General features: G+C 43.3%; 1 protein-coding gene across 1 annotated transcript in view; it reads right to left on the reverse strand.

Moving 5' to 3' along the window:
* Window positions 1-19582, reverse strand: part of LOC133508465 (ras-GEF domain-containing family member 1C-like) — a 28434-nt gene that overhangs the window by 5003 nt on the left and 3849 nt on the right. Inside the window, exons 2-7 of the mRNA XM_061834554.1 lie at window positions 6685-6900; window positions 5400-5522; window positions 5153-5290; window positions 3589-3810; window positions 1046-1120; window positions 499-600 (exon numbers count right to left, since the gene is read on the reverse strand). Coding sequence (XP_061690538.1) covers window positions 499-600; window positions 1046-1120; window positions 3589-3810; window positions 5153-5290; window positions 5400-5522; window positions 6685-6900 — 876 coding nt within the window. The remainder of the gene's footprint in view (window positions 1-498; window positions 601-1045; window positions 1121-3588; window positions 3811-5152; window positions 5291-5399; window positions 5523-6684; window positions 6901-19582) is intronic.

A 19582-nucleotide genomic window follows, 5' to 3' on the forward strand; every position in this document is an offset into this window, starting at 1 on the left:
GCAAGCATCAATATTACTGATAACCATGGCAACAAACCTCAGTTTAAACTGATGAAACAAAAAGAGAGCGATTGTATTTTTTAAAAATATACATACACAAAATATGCATATAAGCGTGTTTAGTTATTTTATAAACCGTTGGAGCCATTAAATTGTTCTCAATTGCAAATTAAATCCATCAAAGAAAAAAACGTAAATCAAATCCTTTTAGTTTTGCTCCTGTTATTCATGATTGCAATTCAAAGATCTAAGACTTTTTATACGTACACAAAAGGACAATTTTTCTTCAGTATTGTTTGTTTGTTTACAAAAGTGTCAGAATTTGTAACAGTGAGCGCTCATCTCGTTTGCCGGGATCATGCGTCCGACTCACATATCGCACATCTCGCTGCTAATTAGACAGCTTGATCATTGCCAAAGGTGTGCTTTAGGCTGGCGATAATTAAAAAAAAAAAAAAGTTATTGTTGAATATAAGTGTACCCGTCTCCGCTACTCACCATGCAGATCTCAGTCGCGACCAAGTAACACAGCCTGTTGAACCACCTGACGTATGCCTCCAGGTTGGAGGTTTTCTTTTGGTCACTGAAGCATGGTTGTTGCTGATACACAAACACAAACAAACACAAATACAAGTGAGAAAGCGAAATGTTTCCATCGGGAATTCCGCTAATGGTTAAGTAGCTTTCTGTCTCCAGGACGACCCCCCCTGTGCGACCACAAATGACAAACAGCAGCAGGCTGACAGCAGGAGTCACACGATCGATAGCGTGAGGAAGATCATATGCCGATTCACAAATAGCAAGCAAATACTACTACTACAACAAATAAAAAAAACAGCATGCTATATTTGTTCAACACAACACCACAGACTTCATCGTTTGCTGAGCCTTTGCGAGCAAACGCCGATTTGCCACATTGCCCACCGCATCCAGTTGAGGAATTTAACATGTTAAATATGGCTGCATTTTGTTTTTTAGCAAGCTAAACACTAGGAAGGGAAATAAAACAATCATACAATTAAAAACGTGATTCATGAAAACATACCCGGGTTCCATCTAGAGGGTCTTTTTGAACGAAAGCTTGAACAAACTCCTCCGGTCCAATATGACTCAAATGTTCCTGGACAACACAAACAGGGTGGCATTAATATTTTTTTTCGTTTCAGTAATCGAAGTCAATCAATAGAGGAAAGTACCAACGCATCGACGTGACTTATTGGAATTTCTAAATTGGCCCAGAGGGGAAGCAATTTTAATAATCTATTATGACAATATTGCCAGTATCACACTGAACATGTGAAAAGTAAAATGACTCGCTTGACCTAAAGTCAACTCAAGCCACCATCAAAATAAAACCTACGCTACACGGATCACAAGGTGATTCGTTAGATATTTACTTGTGTCTCAAGGAAACCAAAGGAAGTGTGTGGATATTTGTTTGATGTGTGCGCGTCTTCGGGGTGGGGGTGGAAGATTGTGAAGCTGTCACATCTAATACACTTACTGCAGCGGTTTATCCACGTAGTTCGCTGCCCCGGGCGTATAACTGACTTGTGGGGTGACGTCAGTACTCAGACGAAGGTATACACGCTGACACAACCACACGCAGACCCACGGGATTTGTGCATGCAATCAGCGGCGCTCTTTTTCCATGTAGTTTGTGCAACTGCATTGGTCTGGTAAATGACTGCAAAACTGAGCACGCTACTTGGCTGCGACCAACAGAGGTGCTATTGATTCAAGATCAAGTTATAGTTTGCGGTCTTAAGAAGAACAACGTGACAAGTTTTGGAAGTCGAACTTCAGAACATTATATCATCCATCTGTTTTCAACACCGTTTAACCTCGATAGTGGATGATGAGCTGGAGGCTATCCCGGCTGACTTCAGGCAAAAGGCGGAGTGAACACTGAACTGGTTACCAACCAAATCTCAGAGCACACACACACACACAATCATTGTTACTCACATTTCCACCTATGGACAATTTAGACTAATGTACCTAGCATTCATGATTTTTTTTTCTTAATGAAATATCCTGTTCAGCTGCATGGCTCTGCATAACCGTAGATCTGTGTGCGTTTGTGCAGGAACAGTTGTGCAACAGAACGTTTGAAATACTTCCATTGTGTATTTTTAAGTTTTTAATTATTCTGCTGGACAGAAAAGTATTTTTTGGGTAAGGGGCAGACTAAGAGGCAGAATGGACAGGGGAGTAAGGGTGGAAACCACTAGAACAGTTTTCATATTTGAACATAAGTAACAGTACAAGCGTTATTTGTATCATGAATCTTTTCCTTTCAGCTTGTCCTGTTAGGGGTCGCCACGGCGTGTCACCTCCGATGAACGCCTACATTGTTGAACACGAACATTGTTTGGCACTGTTTTACGCCGATGCCCTTCCTGACGCAACCCCCCTGCATTTTAGCCGGGGAGAGAAGCTTACAGCACCTGGTATTCCCAGGCGGTCTCCTATCCAAGTACTAACCAGGGCCAAACCCGCTTACCTTCCGAGATATGACAAGATAAGGCGTTCTCAGGGTAGCGTGGTTGTAAGCGTAGATAGAAATGCAATAATTAACAAAAAAAAAAAAAAAAAAAAAAAAAAAAAACAGATAAAAGGACAAAGAAGGACAGGGCAAGATTTATGAAAATGAGCAAGGCAGTTTCACTGGCGAGTGGCGTGGTTAATTTAACGTGTGCTGTTATTAATGTTCCTAATGCAAGAATAAACACTATTTCACATGCATGTTGCTGTGCCAGCACATCGAGGGAGGTTGAGTGTGTGTGTCCCCCCACCCCTTCACACAGACAAGAACACACACACACACACACACACAACACACACACACACACACACACACACACACACACACACACACACACACACACACACACACACACACAACACACACACACACCACACACACACACACACACACACCGAGCCCATCCACCAGGGGACTCAACTGAGAGAATGTCACCGACCACCCAGGGCCCAGGGAGGTCCCGAGCCCGACTGAAGTGATCCCAACCAGTCCCGAGGGGGATGGGCCTGAAGGTGTCGGTGTTGTGCTGAGGCTCACTGACCGTCTAATATAAACGTAATGCTTTAGTACTAACTTGGTGCCAAGAAAGGAAGGCAGTTCTATTAGGACGGAACAAAGTCCTGGTTAATAGAATAAATAGTAGTGCTTTACTGCCATTTTGTGCCGTCTATTGGCAATTTGTATTTGCAGGGGACTCGTGTATTTTATTTTATTTTTCTCAAATTGTTGTACCTCCCCTGAAGTCCTCTGACGCTCTGTGGGGGAGCTGTGAATATGAAATGATGGCTGTGAAAGTTAAGTGGCAGTTTGGATCAATATTTCCTAGCTATTGCAAGTTTCCTTTTTCAGACTCATCCCTTCACAAGAGCGTTCCTATCCAATCCCGCATATATGATGATATCACAATGCGTAACCAACATTGGTCTTCCCTCGCTAATCTCCACCGGCCATTTCTCCTCATCCATCCTCGTTATCATCTCATTTCCTGATTCCCCCTCCTCGCACCCCTACCCCTTCCACCCGCCCATCCCCTCCCTCACCAGTTCCACGTGGGTGAGCTGCTGTGCCAATGTGTAAGGGTCATTGCAGATGGAGAGCATGTCCTTCTGGATGGGCGGGGGCTTGGTCTTGAAGGCCACGAGCTTGTCAGAGATGTGGGAGGCATTGAGAGAGACCTTGACGACGCTCTCCTCCTCCTGACTCATCAAGGCCAGCCTCTGGCTCAGCTTCTGCAGCACCTGGTTTAAGGTTTTCCAGTAGGCCTGCATAGAAGAGGAATGAAAAGAGGAATCACTCAGTAAATCTTAATAAAGGACTTTGAATATTGTATCAGCAGGTGATACATCTATACCAAGAAGTCTTAGGGACGCACTGGACAGTTTAAAAAAAAAAAAACTATTACAATGAAGTCAAAGAGATTGAGCTAGAAAGGCAAAGTATAATGAGAATACATTTTGCAAGAAAAAAAAAATCATGGAAATCAAAGTAATTTAACTCGCAGTATAAGGACACAAGTCATAATTCAATGAAAATATAGTTATAATATCATTGTCCGGATCACAATGAGGGCTGTTGAGGGTCTCGCCCAGTTGCAGTCTGTTTTTTTTTCCCCGTCACATCAACACCATCATCTGTCTGAAATAAATGTACAAACGTTTGTGTCTGTAGTACGCTAAACTCTCCTTTTGTTAGGTTTCCATCATTTTCAGACATTTGCGTGTGAATTTCTTCTTTCATACTGTATATATTTTGACCATCGGCCTAAATCTTCTTTGAATACATATACTGGAAAATTATATTATATCGTAAAACAAGTCTAGCTATTTGCAAAGTGCTTTTTTTGAAGTATTTACGCAAAAACATTTCAATGATCTAGCTCAGAGATACTTCAAATATTTTGTGTAAATGGGATTGATTTGATGTTTTTCCACACTTGCGATTTGTAATGCTGTAGATATTTTGCTTCGCTCCTCCCTTCAAATTCTGGATACGCAGGGCGTGAGGTCAAGGTGCCTTACAAATGAATGAATTCCAATGCATGTGCACGCACGCATGCACGCGCGCGCGCGCACACGCACACACACACACGCACACACACACACACACACACACCACACACACACACACACACACACACGGTCCGTAAATAGCAGCACATTCATCAAAGTCTACCCTTTGCTTCTTTTAGCCCTCAAAATCTACTTCCTGCATCATCCCTGCTCTTTGCCTCACTGTCCTTCTTCTCTTGTACCTTCTCCCCTGTGTCATCTGAAGCCCACCCCTCAGTGTTCTACTGCCATCCATTCATCCATCCATCCTCCCTTGAGGCTGGACATACAACCGGTCCTCGTAACATCCTTCTTTTCCGCTCGGCCCCGCCGTTCAAAGATTGTGTAACACTGCGCTGTGCTTGAAGTAAGTAGTCAACCTCACACGGAGGGAGTGATTTAGCAGAATTTAATTCCCCATCACTGCATTCCCTAGTCAAGCTATATAGGATACGTATGCACTGCGAGTGTTATGTAATGCCGGCCACAACTACAGCAGAGATGCTTCTTTCGCACTGCAGCTTCCGAGAATCGTTCGAAATAAATATGTGATGACCTCATCGCAGGGCGCTATCCTGTGGATGATGTCTTTAAGGAGTCCAACCATCTTCTCATCCTTAAAGTCCGACGGAAATGTCTCTGTCCACTCCGTGAGCAGCTGCAAGATCTTGGGACCAAACTTGCGCACTTTTGCCTGTTGTTGGATGAAAACCATCAGAAAGATAGTCATACAGTTACATGACGTGCTCTCAGCCCTGCGCATGAAGGAGTGCAGTGTCTCTTCTATGTGGCGCTGCGCTGACCGTATCAAGCGGGCTCTGGTCCAGCTGTTGCTGCTTGATGCACAGCTCGCACACACGAGCCAGCAGCTCCGGAGGAGGGATGAACAGACGGGCGCTCAGCAGGAACGTAAACACATAGGCTTTCTGTCGGAAAGACGGAAGAAAACATTATTTCTCACCGTGTCAACAAGACCTGTGCTCAGGCTTTAACATTTGTGAAGTGAATGATTGAATGGCTTCAATTGTCGTGCAGTGCATAACCGCTACACTGCAGTTTAACATCTATAACGCTGCGAAATTTCCATTTTCAATCTCTACAGAGTTGCCAACCTATAAAAATGTACTTCCAGAACAAATTGTCCAAATTGGTCGCTATTTTCATATTTCCAAAATTTTATCGAGAACATTTCCGTGCTAGAGTAAATCAGAAATAGTCAAAGACTTCAAATTTGTAATTTTACATGAATCTTGTATTGGTGGACACGGTTAATGTAAGGGGCAGCATATGAAATTTCGACAATCCGTCATGGAAAACATGTCTCGATGGATTCTATCCATTCATTCATTTTCGGTACTGCTTATCCTCACTAGTGTTGTGGCGGTGCTGGAGCCTATTCCAGCTATCTTGCAGCGAGAAGCGTAGTACACCCCGAACTGGTCGCTCGCCAATCGCAAGGCTTATCTAAACAAAAAAATATTCCTTTTCACTACTAGAGGCAATTTAGAGTCTTCAATTAACCACGCAATGCATGCGGGAGGAAAGCAGAATATCTGGCAGGCATGGGCATACGGCTTATCATGTCCGCCTCACAGTTCTGGGGTTCACATCTCAGCTGTAGCCTTCTTGTGTGACGTTAGCACATTGTTAGTAATTTTCTGTGGGTTTTCTCCAGGTAATCAGTCTTCCTTCCACGTCCCAAATACACGCATGTGAGATTCGCTGAAGACTCAAAATTGTCCATAGGTGTGAATGTGATACATTTTTGTCTTCTGTTTTTGTTTGTTTTGTACCAAAATCTGAAATTCTCAAAAGAATCCACCTTTTAGCCGCACTTTCAACGGATCCACAAAGCCGATCATCACGGTGCCGCTGGCAACATCTGTCATAAACTATCAGTTACGTCACAAGGCGAAGGTTTTTTTTAATAAGGCTTATTTTTGCATACTTTGCTTAGGTTCTTAAGCATGAATCCTAAAACGACATGAATTAACCCTAATGCAAAAGCAGGAGGTGCACAATTTGGTGCGGATTTCATGTAAGTTTATTCTCGGTGCCGCTACAAAATGTAATTTGAGTGGCCTTTACCTCAGGATAGTAGTCAGCAGTAGGCACGAGATTCTGGATGAGCGTTTCCAGTGAGGCAGAGCTGATGGGGGGCCCATCAGCCAGGCAAGCCGCTGGGCCCTGGCCCTCCTGTGCAGCCTCTTCCTCCTCCTCAGGCTCAGCGCAGGCCAGATGGGGGCTGAAGCCACTTGGCGTGGTGAACATGGTGCCTGAGCACACAGTCTGGGGCATTCCTGGCTGCAATAGAAAAGAAAAGAATGATGAATGGATCCTAACTACAAAAATAATGAGAAATATACATTAGTTCGTCAATAGGAGCAGTACTGCACTGTGTTGAGGACCAGTACTGTACTTTGTTTGGACTTTGAGTCATCTTTCCAGGGCTTCACACACTTTTGTCGTCATTGGGGGACACTGGAACCCCCGCCCTAACAGCTGTGCTGTCTCCCACATGACAGAAAACCCACTGAAAATATGGGTCACTTAGTCACCAAGGAAACGGACTGTAAAATGAGTGCGCGGCTTCCATTTCCATTTCCAGTCTGTCTTTCGCTGTACGAAAAGCATCGGCGTTACACCCTTTAAAAATTCAACATGTTGCTTCCTTCACCGGGCTGACACTGCATCTGAGCACTTAGTGAACTGGTGTGTAAGACGAGAGAGAGCGAGAGAAACAGAGAGAGAGAGAGAGAGAGAGAGAGAGAGAGAGAGAGAGAGAGAGAGAGAGAGAGAGAGCAGTGCACAATACAGCACAAATCTAAACTTCGATGTTCCTTTTGGTAAAACTGTCATCAGAATTTAAGAAGAAAAAAAAAACCTGCTGACAGAGATTTTGAGAAACATGTCAAAAATTATAAAGATGTTGACAATACCTATTCCTCCTCCTGTCAGTTAGCCAGACGGCAGGCCACACAAACGACACTGTGTTCCCAATTAAGAAAATACAGTTTGTATTCAATGTCAATTGGATTTATAGTGAGTGATTAATTTTGCTCATTACATTACCATAAATTCATGGAGACTTTACGGAACAAAACCACCAAGAGAGCGACACCATTTTTTTTACACGGGATTTCAGTACTTCGAGATCTTTTATTATGTAACAAAGGTTGTGGTAATTTAGAAGCCTCAGTATAATTTCGTCATCCACTGAAGCTGTAAATTTATGGTTCGCCTTCCTGTATTTCATTAGGGGATGAACAATTGCCTCCCAGAATATTAAGGACAAAGGTAAGGACAGTTACTGAGCAGAAAAAGTAAGAACAAAGGCCAGCTTGACAGAGCCAGCTCATCAAAGATTATAAAATGGACGTAATACAGAACACCATAGAGTCAACACCGAGACGAGAACAACCAGAAAGACAACATAACATGGAGTAAGATCATTTTTAATACTATGCGGGGATTCATTTCAACATCCAGCTGTCTCCACAGTTGAAGTCATCGAAGGGAGTGTTTATGTGACTTGGTAGGTGCAGCTGGTTTGGTTATCAAGCAAGTTAAGATCACCTGTCAATAGTTTAAAGCTTGCGTGAACAAGTGTGTAAGGTGATCGTCGCCCAACCTGAGTGATGTGGGTTTGATGCTGCATTCTTGAGAAATAATCAACCCCAAATCCGGTATCGCTATTGAATGTGGGCCTGGGTAAATGAGGTGACAGTTTAAAAAGGACTTGGAGATCCTTAAAAAGGTAGAAAGTTCTATACACTTGAAGCCGGTTTACCATCTTGGAAATTACCGGTTGACGCTGTAAATGAAACACTGTTACAAACAAACGAAGATACTGAATCAATTAGGCACACTTTGCTCCCGGAAGAAACTTGAGAACGGCATCGTTTCATCCACGAGTGACCTTCAAGTTCTCCCCCCGCTGTCAATCACCTCAACAGAGCAGGGTCTCGGGTGCCTGGGGTGAAAGGTCAAGCACTCGCTGCTGTCCAGGAGTGCACGTCTCGAGTTTCCTGTGAGAATGGCTCCGTTTGTCTTTGTTCTCTCCCCCTTTTCTCCGACACAAGATCACCGCTTCATGCATGTGTACACACCTCGACCCAAACACTCACAGACAGGCAAACAAAAGGCTAAGGGGGATGGGTGGTCTTACTGGCTTTCTGAAACCTTCAACTTTGTCTCTTGCATGGTGTTATTTTCAAGAACTAACATCTTCCTGGCCATAGATCCATGTGGGCAGACTTCACTTTTGCATTTAAAAAAAAATCTACAGACTTTATCCATCGTCTTGCAGTTGAAAATAAACTAGGTCTCTATGTCATGTGTCCTCAAAATGTGATGTGTCACGATGTAAATTAGTTTCAGAAGTTGGTGGTGCCCTTGCAGCAACCGCCATTGGATTGCATTACCTCAGAGACGTGACCTGATAAATGGGGAGAAAAAAAATGAAAACTGGAAGGAACTTACGAGTACGTTATGAACGCTTTATAGGTCAACCCTAAAGAGTATAAAAGTGTTTTTGTAATTTCCATCATCTATAAATCCTTCCACACATGCAAACGCTTCCTGACACTTCTTCTATATGCACAAAGAGTTCCTGTATCATTTGAGCTCATCTTCAGTTTACTCCAAGCGCCCCACCTCTTCAACAGCAGCTGCCTAAGTATGATTCACCCTTGCGTCACAGCCATCCTCCAGCTACAACAGTATCTCAAAGTCTGTTGTGTCGAGCAGCCCCTCTACACCTGTAAACCAGTCCTCAATGTCTCTATGTGAATGACAGATCACGCCACTCGGTAAAGACTAAACCGAAACATTTCAAAAACGCTGCAAGTGGTGACTAGATTCAAAGACTCTGCAATGACTTCCACCATGTTGAAAATGCAGACATACTCGAATTATGTTCATAACCTGCTCAATTGGTAAACTTGACTAGATTTGAGAGCAGCTTTTAGGGTTACATTCATGGGAAATGTAAATACGAGTCTAAGAATATGATTAGTAGCTTTAGAAGAGACTCCCAGACTTCCCTCACCCCAGCTACTTCATCTCTCTAGCGTGTCCTGGGTCTCCTCCCAGTGGGACGCGCACTGAACAACTCACCGGGGAGGTGTCCAGGAGGCATCCGGGATCTGTTGCCCCGCCCACCTCATCTGGCTCCTCTCGATGCAGAGGAGCAGTAGCTCTACTCTGATCTCCTCCTGGATGACCAAGATTCTCACCCTATCTTTAAAGGAGGGGCCAGACACTCTGCGGAGAAAACTCATTTCGGCCACTTGTATCCGGGATCTGTTTCTTTCAGTCACGACCCAGAGCTTGCGACTATTGTGAAGGGTAGGAAAGTAGAGTAAATTATAAAATAGAGTAAATAGTAAATTGAGAGTGTTGCCTTTTGAATTTTGTGCCCGAGTCGCGATTGAGAATTTCTTGTGTCCAACCTCATAGATTGATCATTAAAATTACATTCATTTCTATAAGCGATCATACATGTGGGGATAAGTGGCTTAGAAAATGGAATGTTTATACCCGGTCCTGGATAAAGCAGAACAAAATGGAGAGAGACGTTTCTACATGTATTTCTCAAATAAATGTTTTGGCCTCAAACACATTTAGATTTTTGGTTTCAAGTTTTTTTTTTTTTCTTTTAAATCTAAAAAGGTTTGAACTTTGAGAGTTTTTAAATGTGAGAAAATGTTAATCCTTGTCTAAGAACAGGTGAATGTGGAAAGTTCCACTGGCCAAACACAGCAGCCCCTGCACTGTCTAGACTGAGTGCCACTGTTCGACCCCCCTTACGGCACGGATGTGCACGTGCCTCTGTCATCCGAGCTTCACTCGGACTCTTATCGCGATCATCGGGGGGATCCACTTGCTTTGTTCGATTGTGATGAGCACAACGGCGCTGTCTGCACAAAGTCAGTCTTTATCAGCACCCTTGACAGTCTAGTCTAGTGCGTGCGTGTGTGTGTGTACGTCTAGTTGTGAGTGAGTAAAGCAGAGGTGTGGCATCGCAGTGTTCGTGAAACAATGGCCTTAAACCTAAAGCCATCAGACAGCTTGACGACACTTTTTTTCTTCTTTGGTTTCCGGGTCATCTGTGAAAACCTGTTTCACTGCATATAATAAGCATGACACACACATACTTGTGTGTGTGTGTGTGTCCATATGCATGTGTGCGTGCAGAAGGAATCACTCGGTTTAAAGCAGCACACAGAAGAGGCTTAGTCAGTCCAAATCGAATCACATTATTACAGTGTGTAAGGACAAAGGTGACCCTCGAATTGGGTAGATGGAGAACAGCTGCATCCCGGGTGCCATCCATTATCACCGAGGTCGATTTTTAGCGAAAAATATTCGAGGCTATGTGTAAGATTTATCTACGGCTGGGAATTTTTGGAATCTGCGAAAGAAGAATTGTCAGGTCATGACATTAATCATCACAGACTGAACCTGTTGAAGTATTTTGTCAACCTCAACCAGTATAGTCAAATGTAGATAATTAATTATTTGAAGCAAACTGGTGTGCAGTACCTGCTTCCCACAGCAGAGGCGCTGCTGATTGCATCTCAGCTAATTTGTGGTCTGAAGCGGAACAACATGACATGATTAGGGTTGGGTTTCAATCACAACTCAGATTCACATCTCCGCTAGGTCGTGATCCCTCCAGCCAACATCACTCTCCCCAATTCAACATTGTCATGGGAACGGGAGTCCAGAATTCTCGATTGAGGCCATGTATGTATTCCATTGTCAAATTAGAGAAATTGCAATGTGAGAGGTGAGCGAAATACCCAACCCTATGTCACGCATTTAAATGTTTCCACATTTGCCATAATCTGAGAATAATTTGAATCTTCCGTTAACTTCACAACAACATTATTTCAAAAAATATATCCAGTGAGGTCTTTTTTTTTTTTTTTTTTTTTTTTAAATGTACCGTATTTTCAAGACCAAAGGTGTCGTAAATTCTCTTCTAAATCGCCGAGGCGCTATATTAGACATTGCACCTAACAATGTGGTGCACCTTATGTTCACACTTGATGTTGTTATGTGACTTGTCCAACAAAGTACACTTAAACACACTGGTTTACACACACTGTTAGCAAGCATGCAGCACATGTTTTAGCATGTATGTAAGCTCATGAGGCAGTGAGAAACAATTGCATTTTATAACGTCAGCAGAAGAAGCTTACATAGTCAAACTAAAATGATCACGCCGCAGCAAACAGAATAGCATAACTAGAAAATAACAAAAACAAATAAAAGAATGACTCAAGAAATTGGTACATATCATACATGGATATATTAATACAACATCCATTTTTTTTTAGGATTTTTATTATTCACAGGGGTGTAAGGAATGTAACCCCAGCAAATAACGGGGGAACAATGTATATATGTACTACACAAACAGTTTTTTTGCAAATTGCCGTCACATGACTACACTCTCAAAAGCATCTGAAGAATAAAATAAGGAAGTATTTCCTGGCTGCATAGAGATGTCAGTTTCCCAATACTTGACTATGAACAACACACATCACATACACACTTCCTCTTTTTTATTATCAGCTCTGAGAATGATTTCCTGAGAAAATCCAAAATGACATTTAATAATTTTTCACCTAATCAATAATCCTGAAAATTAAAAGCACATTTTTTTAATCCTCCCACTGAACACATTTGAGCGGCACGGTGGCTCACAGTTCTGAGGACCCGGGTTCGATCCCGGCCCTGCCTGTGTGGAGTTTGCATGTTCTCCCCATGCCTGCGTGAATTTTCTCCGGGCACTCTCGTTCCCTCCCGCATCCCAAAAACATGCAACATTAATTGGACACTTTAAATTGCCCCGAGGTGTGATTGTGAGAGTGGCTGTTTGTCTCTATGTGCCCTGCGATTGGCTGGCAACCAGTTCAGGGTGTTCCCGCCTCCTGTCCGTTGACAGCTGGGATAGACTCCAACACTCTCCGCGACCCTCGTGAGGATAAGTGGCTCAGAAAATTGATGGATAGATGGATGTATACATTTGTTTTGTTTCATATGTGACCTTGTCTAATGATACATTTTTTAGCCAACCCAAAAAGCACACTTTCTACGGAGGGACACAACACCGGATTTGAAAGTTTATTTCGGTAATATTTTGTTTCTGCTGGTACTTCTTTATTCCTGGATGGGATAAATTTAGCTGAAAGACAGAGGGCAAAAGAAAAAAAAAATGTTTCTGTCTTCCCACACTAATTTGCCATGCACGTAATGTCCCATTCAATACATGACTGTGTCCTCTATTTTGGGAGTGTGTTCTAAAAAGGTACTTCCTTGTGTAGTTTCGGTGCTGACACTATTCTATGCGTCCGTGTGTTTTGAAACTGAGGACCGGGGAATACTCCAAGAGTGCTTGATATTAACTCTGTAACTAACAAATATGTTTAACTGTTTGATCAGTCCTTTTGCTCTGCTAAATCAATGAATGTATTTTTTTTAAACTTGTTTTCCATCCGCTTGTTAAAGAAGTACTATTTCAAATCAATTCTGAAATATTGTCACAAACGGGCAAATATGTTTATCTTTTTTCCCCAAAGTAAAATTATGTTTGCCAATATCTTGTTTTGACTAAAACACCAAGATAATCAGTGTACTTTCATGGAGGACTACAGAAATCTGATAATATTCACTGGTGAGAGGCTGTGGTAGCATTACCACTGTGCTAGCGTGTTGCTGGTGTGTTACTGGCATGTCTCAGTGATATTTAAGTTTTATTTTAACCGGCCCTGTTAGCGTTAGCACAGGGATCACCACCGCGGTGCCCGTGGGCAAATGGTAGCCTGCGAGGACCATATAAGGTGCCCGCAAGGTATGTTCTAAAAATACCATAGGCCACAAATTGTTACTACTATTTGTGGTTTAAATTCTGAATCTGACTTGCTTACGTGAATTCACATTTTAAAATACCTGCAATGTCATTTACTACAATAAATTAAAACAAATATATTTTATGTACGTGTAATGAACTCAGTCTGAAATTTGCCGCAAAGAGGTCACGTAGTCCTTCATACGATCGGTGCTCACGAAGTAGCCCTCAGCCTCAAAAATGTTCCTGAGCCCTGCGTTAGCACAAAGCTAGCGTTAGTGTGGGTTTCAATGTGGGCACTTGCGGCTTTTACACAGCTGCGGCGTATGTATGTACCAAATGGTATTTCCTTTACAAATGTACTCTGTGAGGCTTGTAACCAGGTCCGCTCTGTCGGCCGGGAATTACGGTAGTTAGCATTGCACCACTTGCACCCCCCCCCCAAGCGTAAAGACTGAAATGTAGTGTACAAGTGCAGAGCGTAACAACATAACGCACTCATATATCAGATCCTCATTGCAGTCCATGTTGTCTGTTTGAGGAGGAGCCAACGCCGCAAACAAATGAGTTCATTGTGCCTTGAAGAAAAAAAAACTAAACTTGCAAACTTGCACCCACCACGTAGGGTTGAGTTACAGCAGAGGCATTTCAGCCCCAACCCCCACCCATTCATTCTCCTCCCAAACTATGGCGTGGCACATGTTGAGGCATCAAGCTCATCAAGGACACACACTCTGCTCACTAATGTGACTCCACACAGGTTTTGTCGCGTGGCACCTGTTCCTCGCCCGCCACCCTGGCTCCATCCATCCAACTGCGAAGACCACTGAGAATTCTTCTCCACACCCCACAAGCCATCATCCTCATTCTTGAGCGAGTTTGGACACAGTTGTGTGCGCGCATATCTGGGTCGGTCATGTGTATGGGCTTGTATAAAGGAGCTGGGAGTGCAACTAAAGTCACACCTTCACTCCAAGTGCAACCATCGGCGCTCCTAACCAGCACTAAAGGAGGAGGTTGATATATCTTTTAGATGCTACGTAAAAGCAAGATGCAAAGTATGCATGATACCAGATGACAACCAAGTTAAAATGTTTTCTTTAACAAAGTAAGTGTCACTCACAGAGGGCAATGTTGTCAAGAAACCGTAATATATAATACTGCCGTGCCAGTAGTTGGCAATGAGAGAAGACATGGTGGAGTCAATGTTATGGCATAAAAATCATGTGTCCAACACAATCTCAATTTCTAGAGCACATTTAAAGACATCGGAGCGGACCAAAGTGTTGTACAAATGTTTTATAGCAGACGGAATGCACAGTGGATATTTTAAGGCCATACAACCCATTTCAAATGCCAGGTTTTGGTCACATGAGAAACGAGACCAAGAAAATCGTTTCAAAAGCTATGCCACTATTATTGTGACTTGCGACATTTAAAACTCAACTGAAAAGAAAAAGTGCATTTTAGAAAAGGGAAGGTAAACATAAAGAACTGGGATATTGTGGTTGCACAAGTGTGCACACCCTCTTATGGCTAGATGTGTGGCCCTGTTCAGAATTAATCAATCACATTAAACCAAGTCAGCACACACCAGCCACCTTTTTAAGTAATTCTGAATAACCCAAAATATGTTCTAGTAGGATTTTCTGGACATGTTTGTCATCACACTTTATAGCTTGATGAATTGTCTACAGAGAGCTTACATGGCAATCATTGTTTCAAGATTTTTTAATGATAATTCCAAAAGGCACAGAATATTTGGCAATAAACGCAACACTGCGCATCTCCAAAAGACCTCCAGCGAAGCGTGGTTGTCGCATCGTCCCGCTTCGGAGCTCTTTTTTGGATTTTGAGATGAAGGTGGGGCTTTAGTTAAGGTGGAGAGGATTATGTCCAGTTCCAAAGAACAGTCCGTGTTGGCAGAAAACCTTCAGAATTCTGTGAGAAAGCAAACAACGTATGGAAAGCTCAACTTGATTTAGGGTAATCAGGAGTTTTAAACTGTGTGTTTACTACTGTGTGATTTTTTTTTAGGGGGGGATTGGTAAATTCTGATCACAGTCACTTCCCCAGGCATAAGCGGGTGTTGGCACTTGTGCAACAATATTACAATATTTTGATTAGATAAGAAGAACGAAGGAAAGAAAGAAAGGATTTTTTTCCCCTCCTGCTTGTGTTCTGCAGGTGATCGGTCCCAATCATGGTGGACAGATTAGAAAATGTTTGGATATTTAGGCTCCATAATGCAATTGCCATATGAAGAAATGGGCAACACAACACTGCACTCAGTTCAACTCAATAAAATAAAATGTCACTTATATTGGACCAAAAAAAAAAAAAAAAAAAAGACAGTCCCATAATTGTGGAAAAAAAAAATTACACTTGAATTTTTTCTCTCCTTGCTGATGGGCTCTATAATGACACTCTATTAAATGAGGGATCTGACATTTGCTGTGTCTGACCATGCCTGAATCTTATTTACACATAATTGCCGCTGAGATGAGGGGATTCTTAACGGCGGCAAAGCTGATCCGCGAGTGCCCCGAATCTGCCATTCACGATGGGCATGCGCATCTTTGAAAAGGAATCATGTATTCTTTCAAATATTCCCCATCTGCAGCCTTCCCTGAAAGCAGCATAAGAGTGAATCTTCTCTCCAAATATCAATATTTACTCCCACTTAAGGGCTAGAGTACGAAAGAATCAGGGAATGGAAAGACAAGTGGAGCAGAGGCTGAAAGAAACTACTACTGTACATGCGTAATACCTCAAAGGGCTTATCTTAATGAACCTACTCATCATCAGCCTTCCAAAGACAGCAGACCTGCGCAATACGCTGCCGGATGCAAATCTAAAAATCAGACGTCTACTCGAGTCATCACGGCTGTCTCCTCTCGTGCAGATGTGCCATCTATCTGCTCGTTACGAATTGCGTGGGCAGATGCCGCGCACTGTATTACTTTTGATGTATGATGTCAATGCGCTGTAATTAGCGCTTGGGGAATACGCAATCTGCTCTGATTGTAATTCTTGCCTCATATGCGCTAATTTAATTAGAGAACGCACTTTTCCTGAGTTGGGTCAGCTGAAGAAATTCTGTTCGGTTCGATGTAGCTAAAGCAAAACCATGTATCCATTTAGACTGTTCACAGTTTTCATCATTGATCTTTGGTTAACATGGTACAGTCCGTGATTAACTATACAACAATGCCTACAAACAAAATTACGCCTCTCAAAGGTCATTGACGACAAGTAAGATGTACCTTGTGGTCTGAGCAATAATAACATGAATGTGATTATATTGACAGACCTAACAAGACATGAATATTGTGCTGCACCTGTGTGCACGAGGTGAAAAGATGCTTCATTAATCTGTAGGATGATGCATTGTGTTCCTTTTTGATCTCAGCACATCCATGCGTGACAATGGTCATGTGCTTGCTCCTGCTGTGTGTGTGTGAAGCCTTTCCATAGACTCAAGGATCCTGTTGGGACGTAATTAGATGCTTGGTGAATTCCCCACTGAGGCATACCAACTTCTTTCCTTGGCTTCCGTCAAAATTCCTTCTTGTCCCTCCTTAAGTGAACTGAAGCCACGCAAGTCAAGTCTTTCGACAGACTGACTCTCCTCATCAAGTTCAGCATCAAAAAATGTTCTGTTCTCCCATTTTCTAGGCCCTTAACCAGTTCTGGGCCACAACACGATACGTGTCAGGAGTGTACACGACAACCTCCGACGCCATTGCCCAACATAATAGGACTCATATACAACATGTTGGCATCTTCCAACTCCATTTTTTTCCCCCAAACTGAATTGTTTCCCCATTGAGCACTTGGAAGATATTTTGAGGATAAGATGAAAGTGCACACTGGGCATTTTCAGATTTTATTTTGCACCATATATATTAGATTTCTCTTCATATTATGCAACTTCTCAATGTGAGACGAACTGAAAAGATTTCAGTTCCTGTCTGACATACACTATTTGGATTGGAAGTATTGCAAAACATGACCATTACATCTGCAGGAAGTGAAAATGGAAGACAAATGACAAGTGTCATTGTCTCAGCTTTGTCAATACATATAAATGAACCTTTGTGAACTCAGAGAGAAAGAGTTGGGCTCAAAATCTCTGTAGTAGTTCATGTAAAAGGTATTTGATGGAGGTCTTCAACAGTATTATCACTTACTGTAACTTGCATTGCCAGCAATCAGTTTCCGGTGAGAGTCGGACTTCGCCAAGGCTGCCCTTTGTCACTGATTTTGTTCATAACTTTTATGTTGTTTGGTGGCCTCAGCATCGCATTTCTGCTCTTTGCAGATGATGTAGTTCTTCTGGCTTCATCAAGCCGTGATCTCCAGCTCTCACTGGAGCAATTCGCAACAGAGTGTGAAGCGGCTGGGATGACAATCACCACCTCCAAATCCGAGAATATGGTCCTCAGTCGGAAAACGGTGGCGTGCCCTCTCCGGGTCGGGGATGAGATCCTGTCCCAAGTGGAGGAGTTCAAGGAGTTCGGATCGGTGCAGCGTCTGCAGTGATGCAGACTTTGTATCGGTCCATTGTGGTAAAGAGGGAGCTAAGTCGAAAGGCGAAGCTCTCAATTTACCAGTTAATCTACGTTCCTACCCTCACCTATGGGCATGAGCTGTGGGTCGTGACCGAAAGAACAAGATCCCGGATACAAGCGGCCAAAATGAGTTTCCTCCGCAGGGTGTCCGGGCTCTCTCTTAGAGATAGGGTGAGAAGCTCGGTCATCCGGGAGTGGCTCAGTGTCAAGCTGCTGCTCCTTTGCATTGAGAGGAGCCAGATGAGGTGGCAAGGGCATCTGATTCATAGCCTCCCTTGTGAGCTGTTCCGGGCATGTCCCAGCAGAAAGAGACCCCCGAGACAAGCTAGGACACGCTGGAGAGACCATGTCTCTCAGCTGCCCAAGGAACGTCTTGGGATCACTCTGGAAGAACTGGAAGAAGTGGCTGGGGAAAGGGAAGTCTGGATATCCTTGCTAAAGCTACTTTCCCCGCGACCCAACCCGGAAAAGCAGTAGTAAATGGATGGATGGATGGATGGATGGACCTTGCCTTCAACACCTGGAACAGACTTTCCCAAACCGTTTGCACCAAGTATGGAAGTGCAACCATCCCTCCATTTTCTTCTGTGCTGGACCTCATTAGGGACCCAGAGGAACCAAAGCCTATCCCCGTAGACAAGCTGTGGAAGAACTCCCTGGATGAGTCGCTAGCCAATCACAGCAAAACAGAAGAATGGATCAATTAAGACGACACCCAAGATCCTTCTGGCTGGCATCAGTCTCCTGTCATATTGTATCTATATTGCTGTTTTGTTTGCGGTGCCTCAACACCGTAATGAAATTGTCTCATGTCTGTGGACTAGACGATTGGAATTTCTGCATCGAGACAAACTAGCACAAACGCGCACAAGCTTCCCCTCATATATTGCGCCCCACTATAAACCTTGCGGCGGCAATAAAGCTGTCAATGCGAGCCGACAACTGCGTCTTGTGCCCCGCCGTCCTCCCCCAGACAGCGAAACAGAGCCTGCCCTCTTCTAACGCCAATCCCGACAGACCGCCTGCTCTTCGGACCTGCCTCACACGCTCATTAACTGCAGTACACCTGGTCTTCTTTGCGGACCCAAGTCATGTCGGAGGGAGCACAAATTGTTGCCTGTCCGTGTCTGGACCTGCACACTTGTCGTGACGCGTGCACGCTCGAGCGTTTCAGAAGGAAGCGCTTCACTTATAAGTCAAACAAGACAATCAAACAAAATAAATGCTTGAAACTGAGATTTTGGCCATCGTTAGATTTATCAAGAATAATATCAGTAATGGAAAAAAAAAGAAGTCACACCCACATTCTAGAAGTGGTCCAGAAAACGGATGGATGGATTTTTTTTTTATATTTGGTGGGCCCTTCCTTTTACACATCTCAATAATTTTCCACATGCATCTGAGGGCTGAGCATTAGAGACTGACTTGGGAGTGGATGTTGATGCCCCCTCCCTTCCACTGAGCCTACTCCTGAAAGAAAAAGTCCCGCCCAATCCCATTTACTCCTACAGAGATTGATCCCAATCCTGAGTGAGCGATGTTGGGGGAAAAT

The sequence above is a fragment of the Syngnathoides biaculeatus genome, chromosome 11, assembly GCF_019802595.1.
Source record: "Syngnathoides biaculeatus isolate LvHL_M chromosome 11, ASM1980259v1, whole genome shotgun sequence".
NCBI classification, from domain to species: domain Eukaryota; kingdom Metazoa; phylum Chordata; class Actinopteri; order Syngnathiformes; family Syngnathidae; genus Syngnathoides; species Syngnathoides biaculeatus.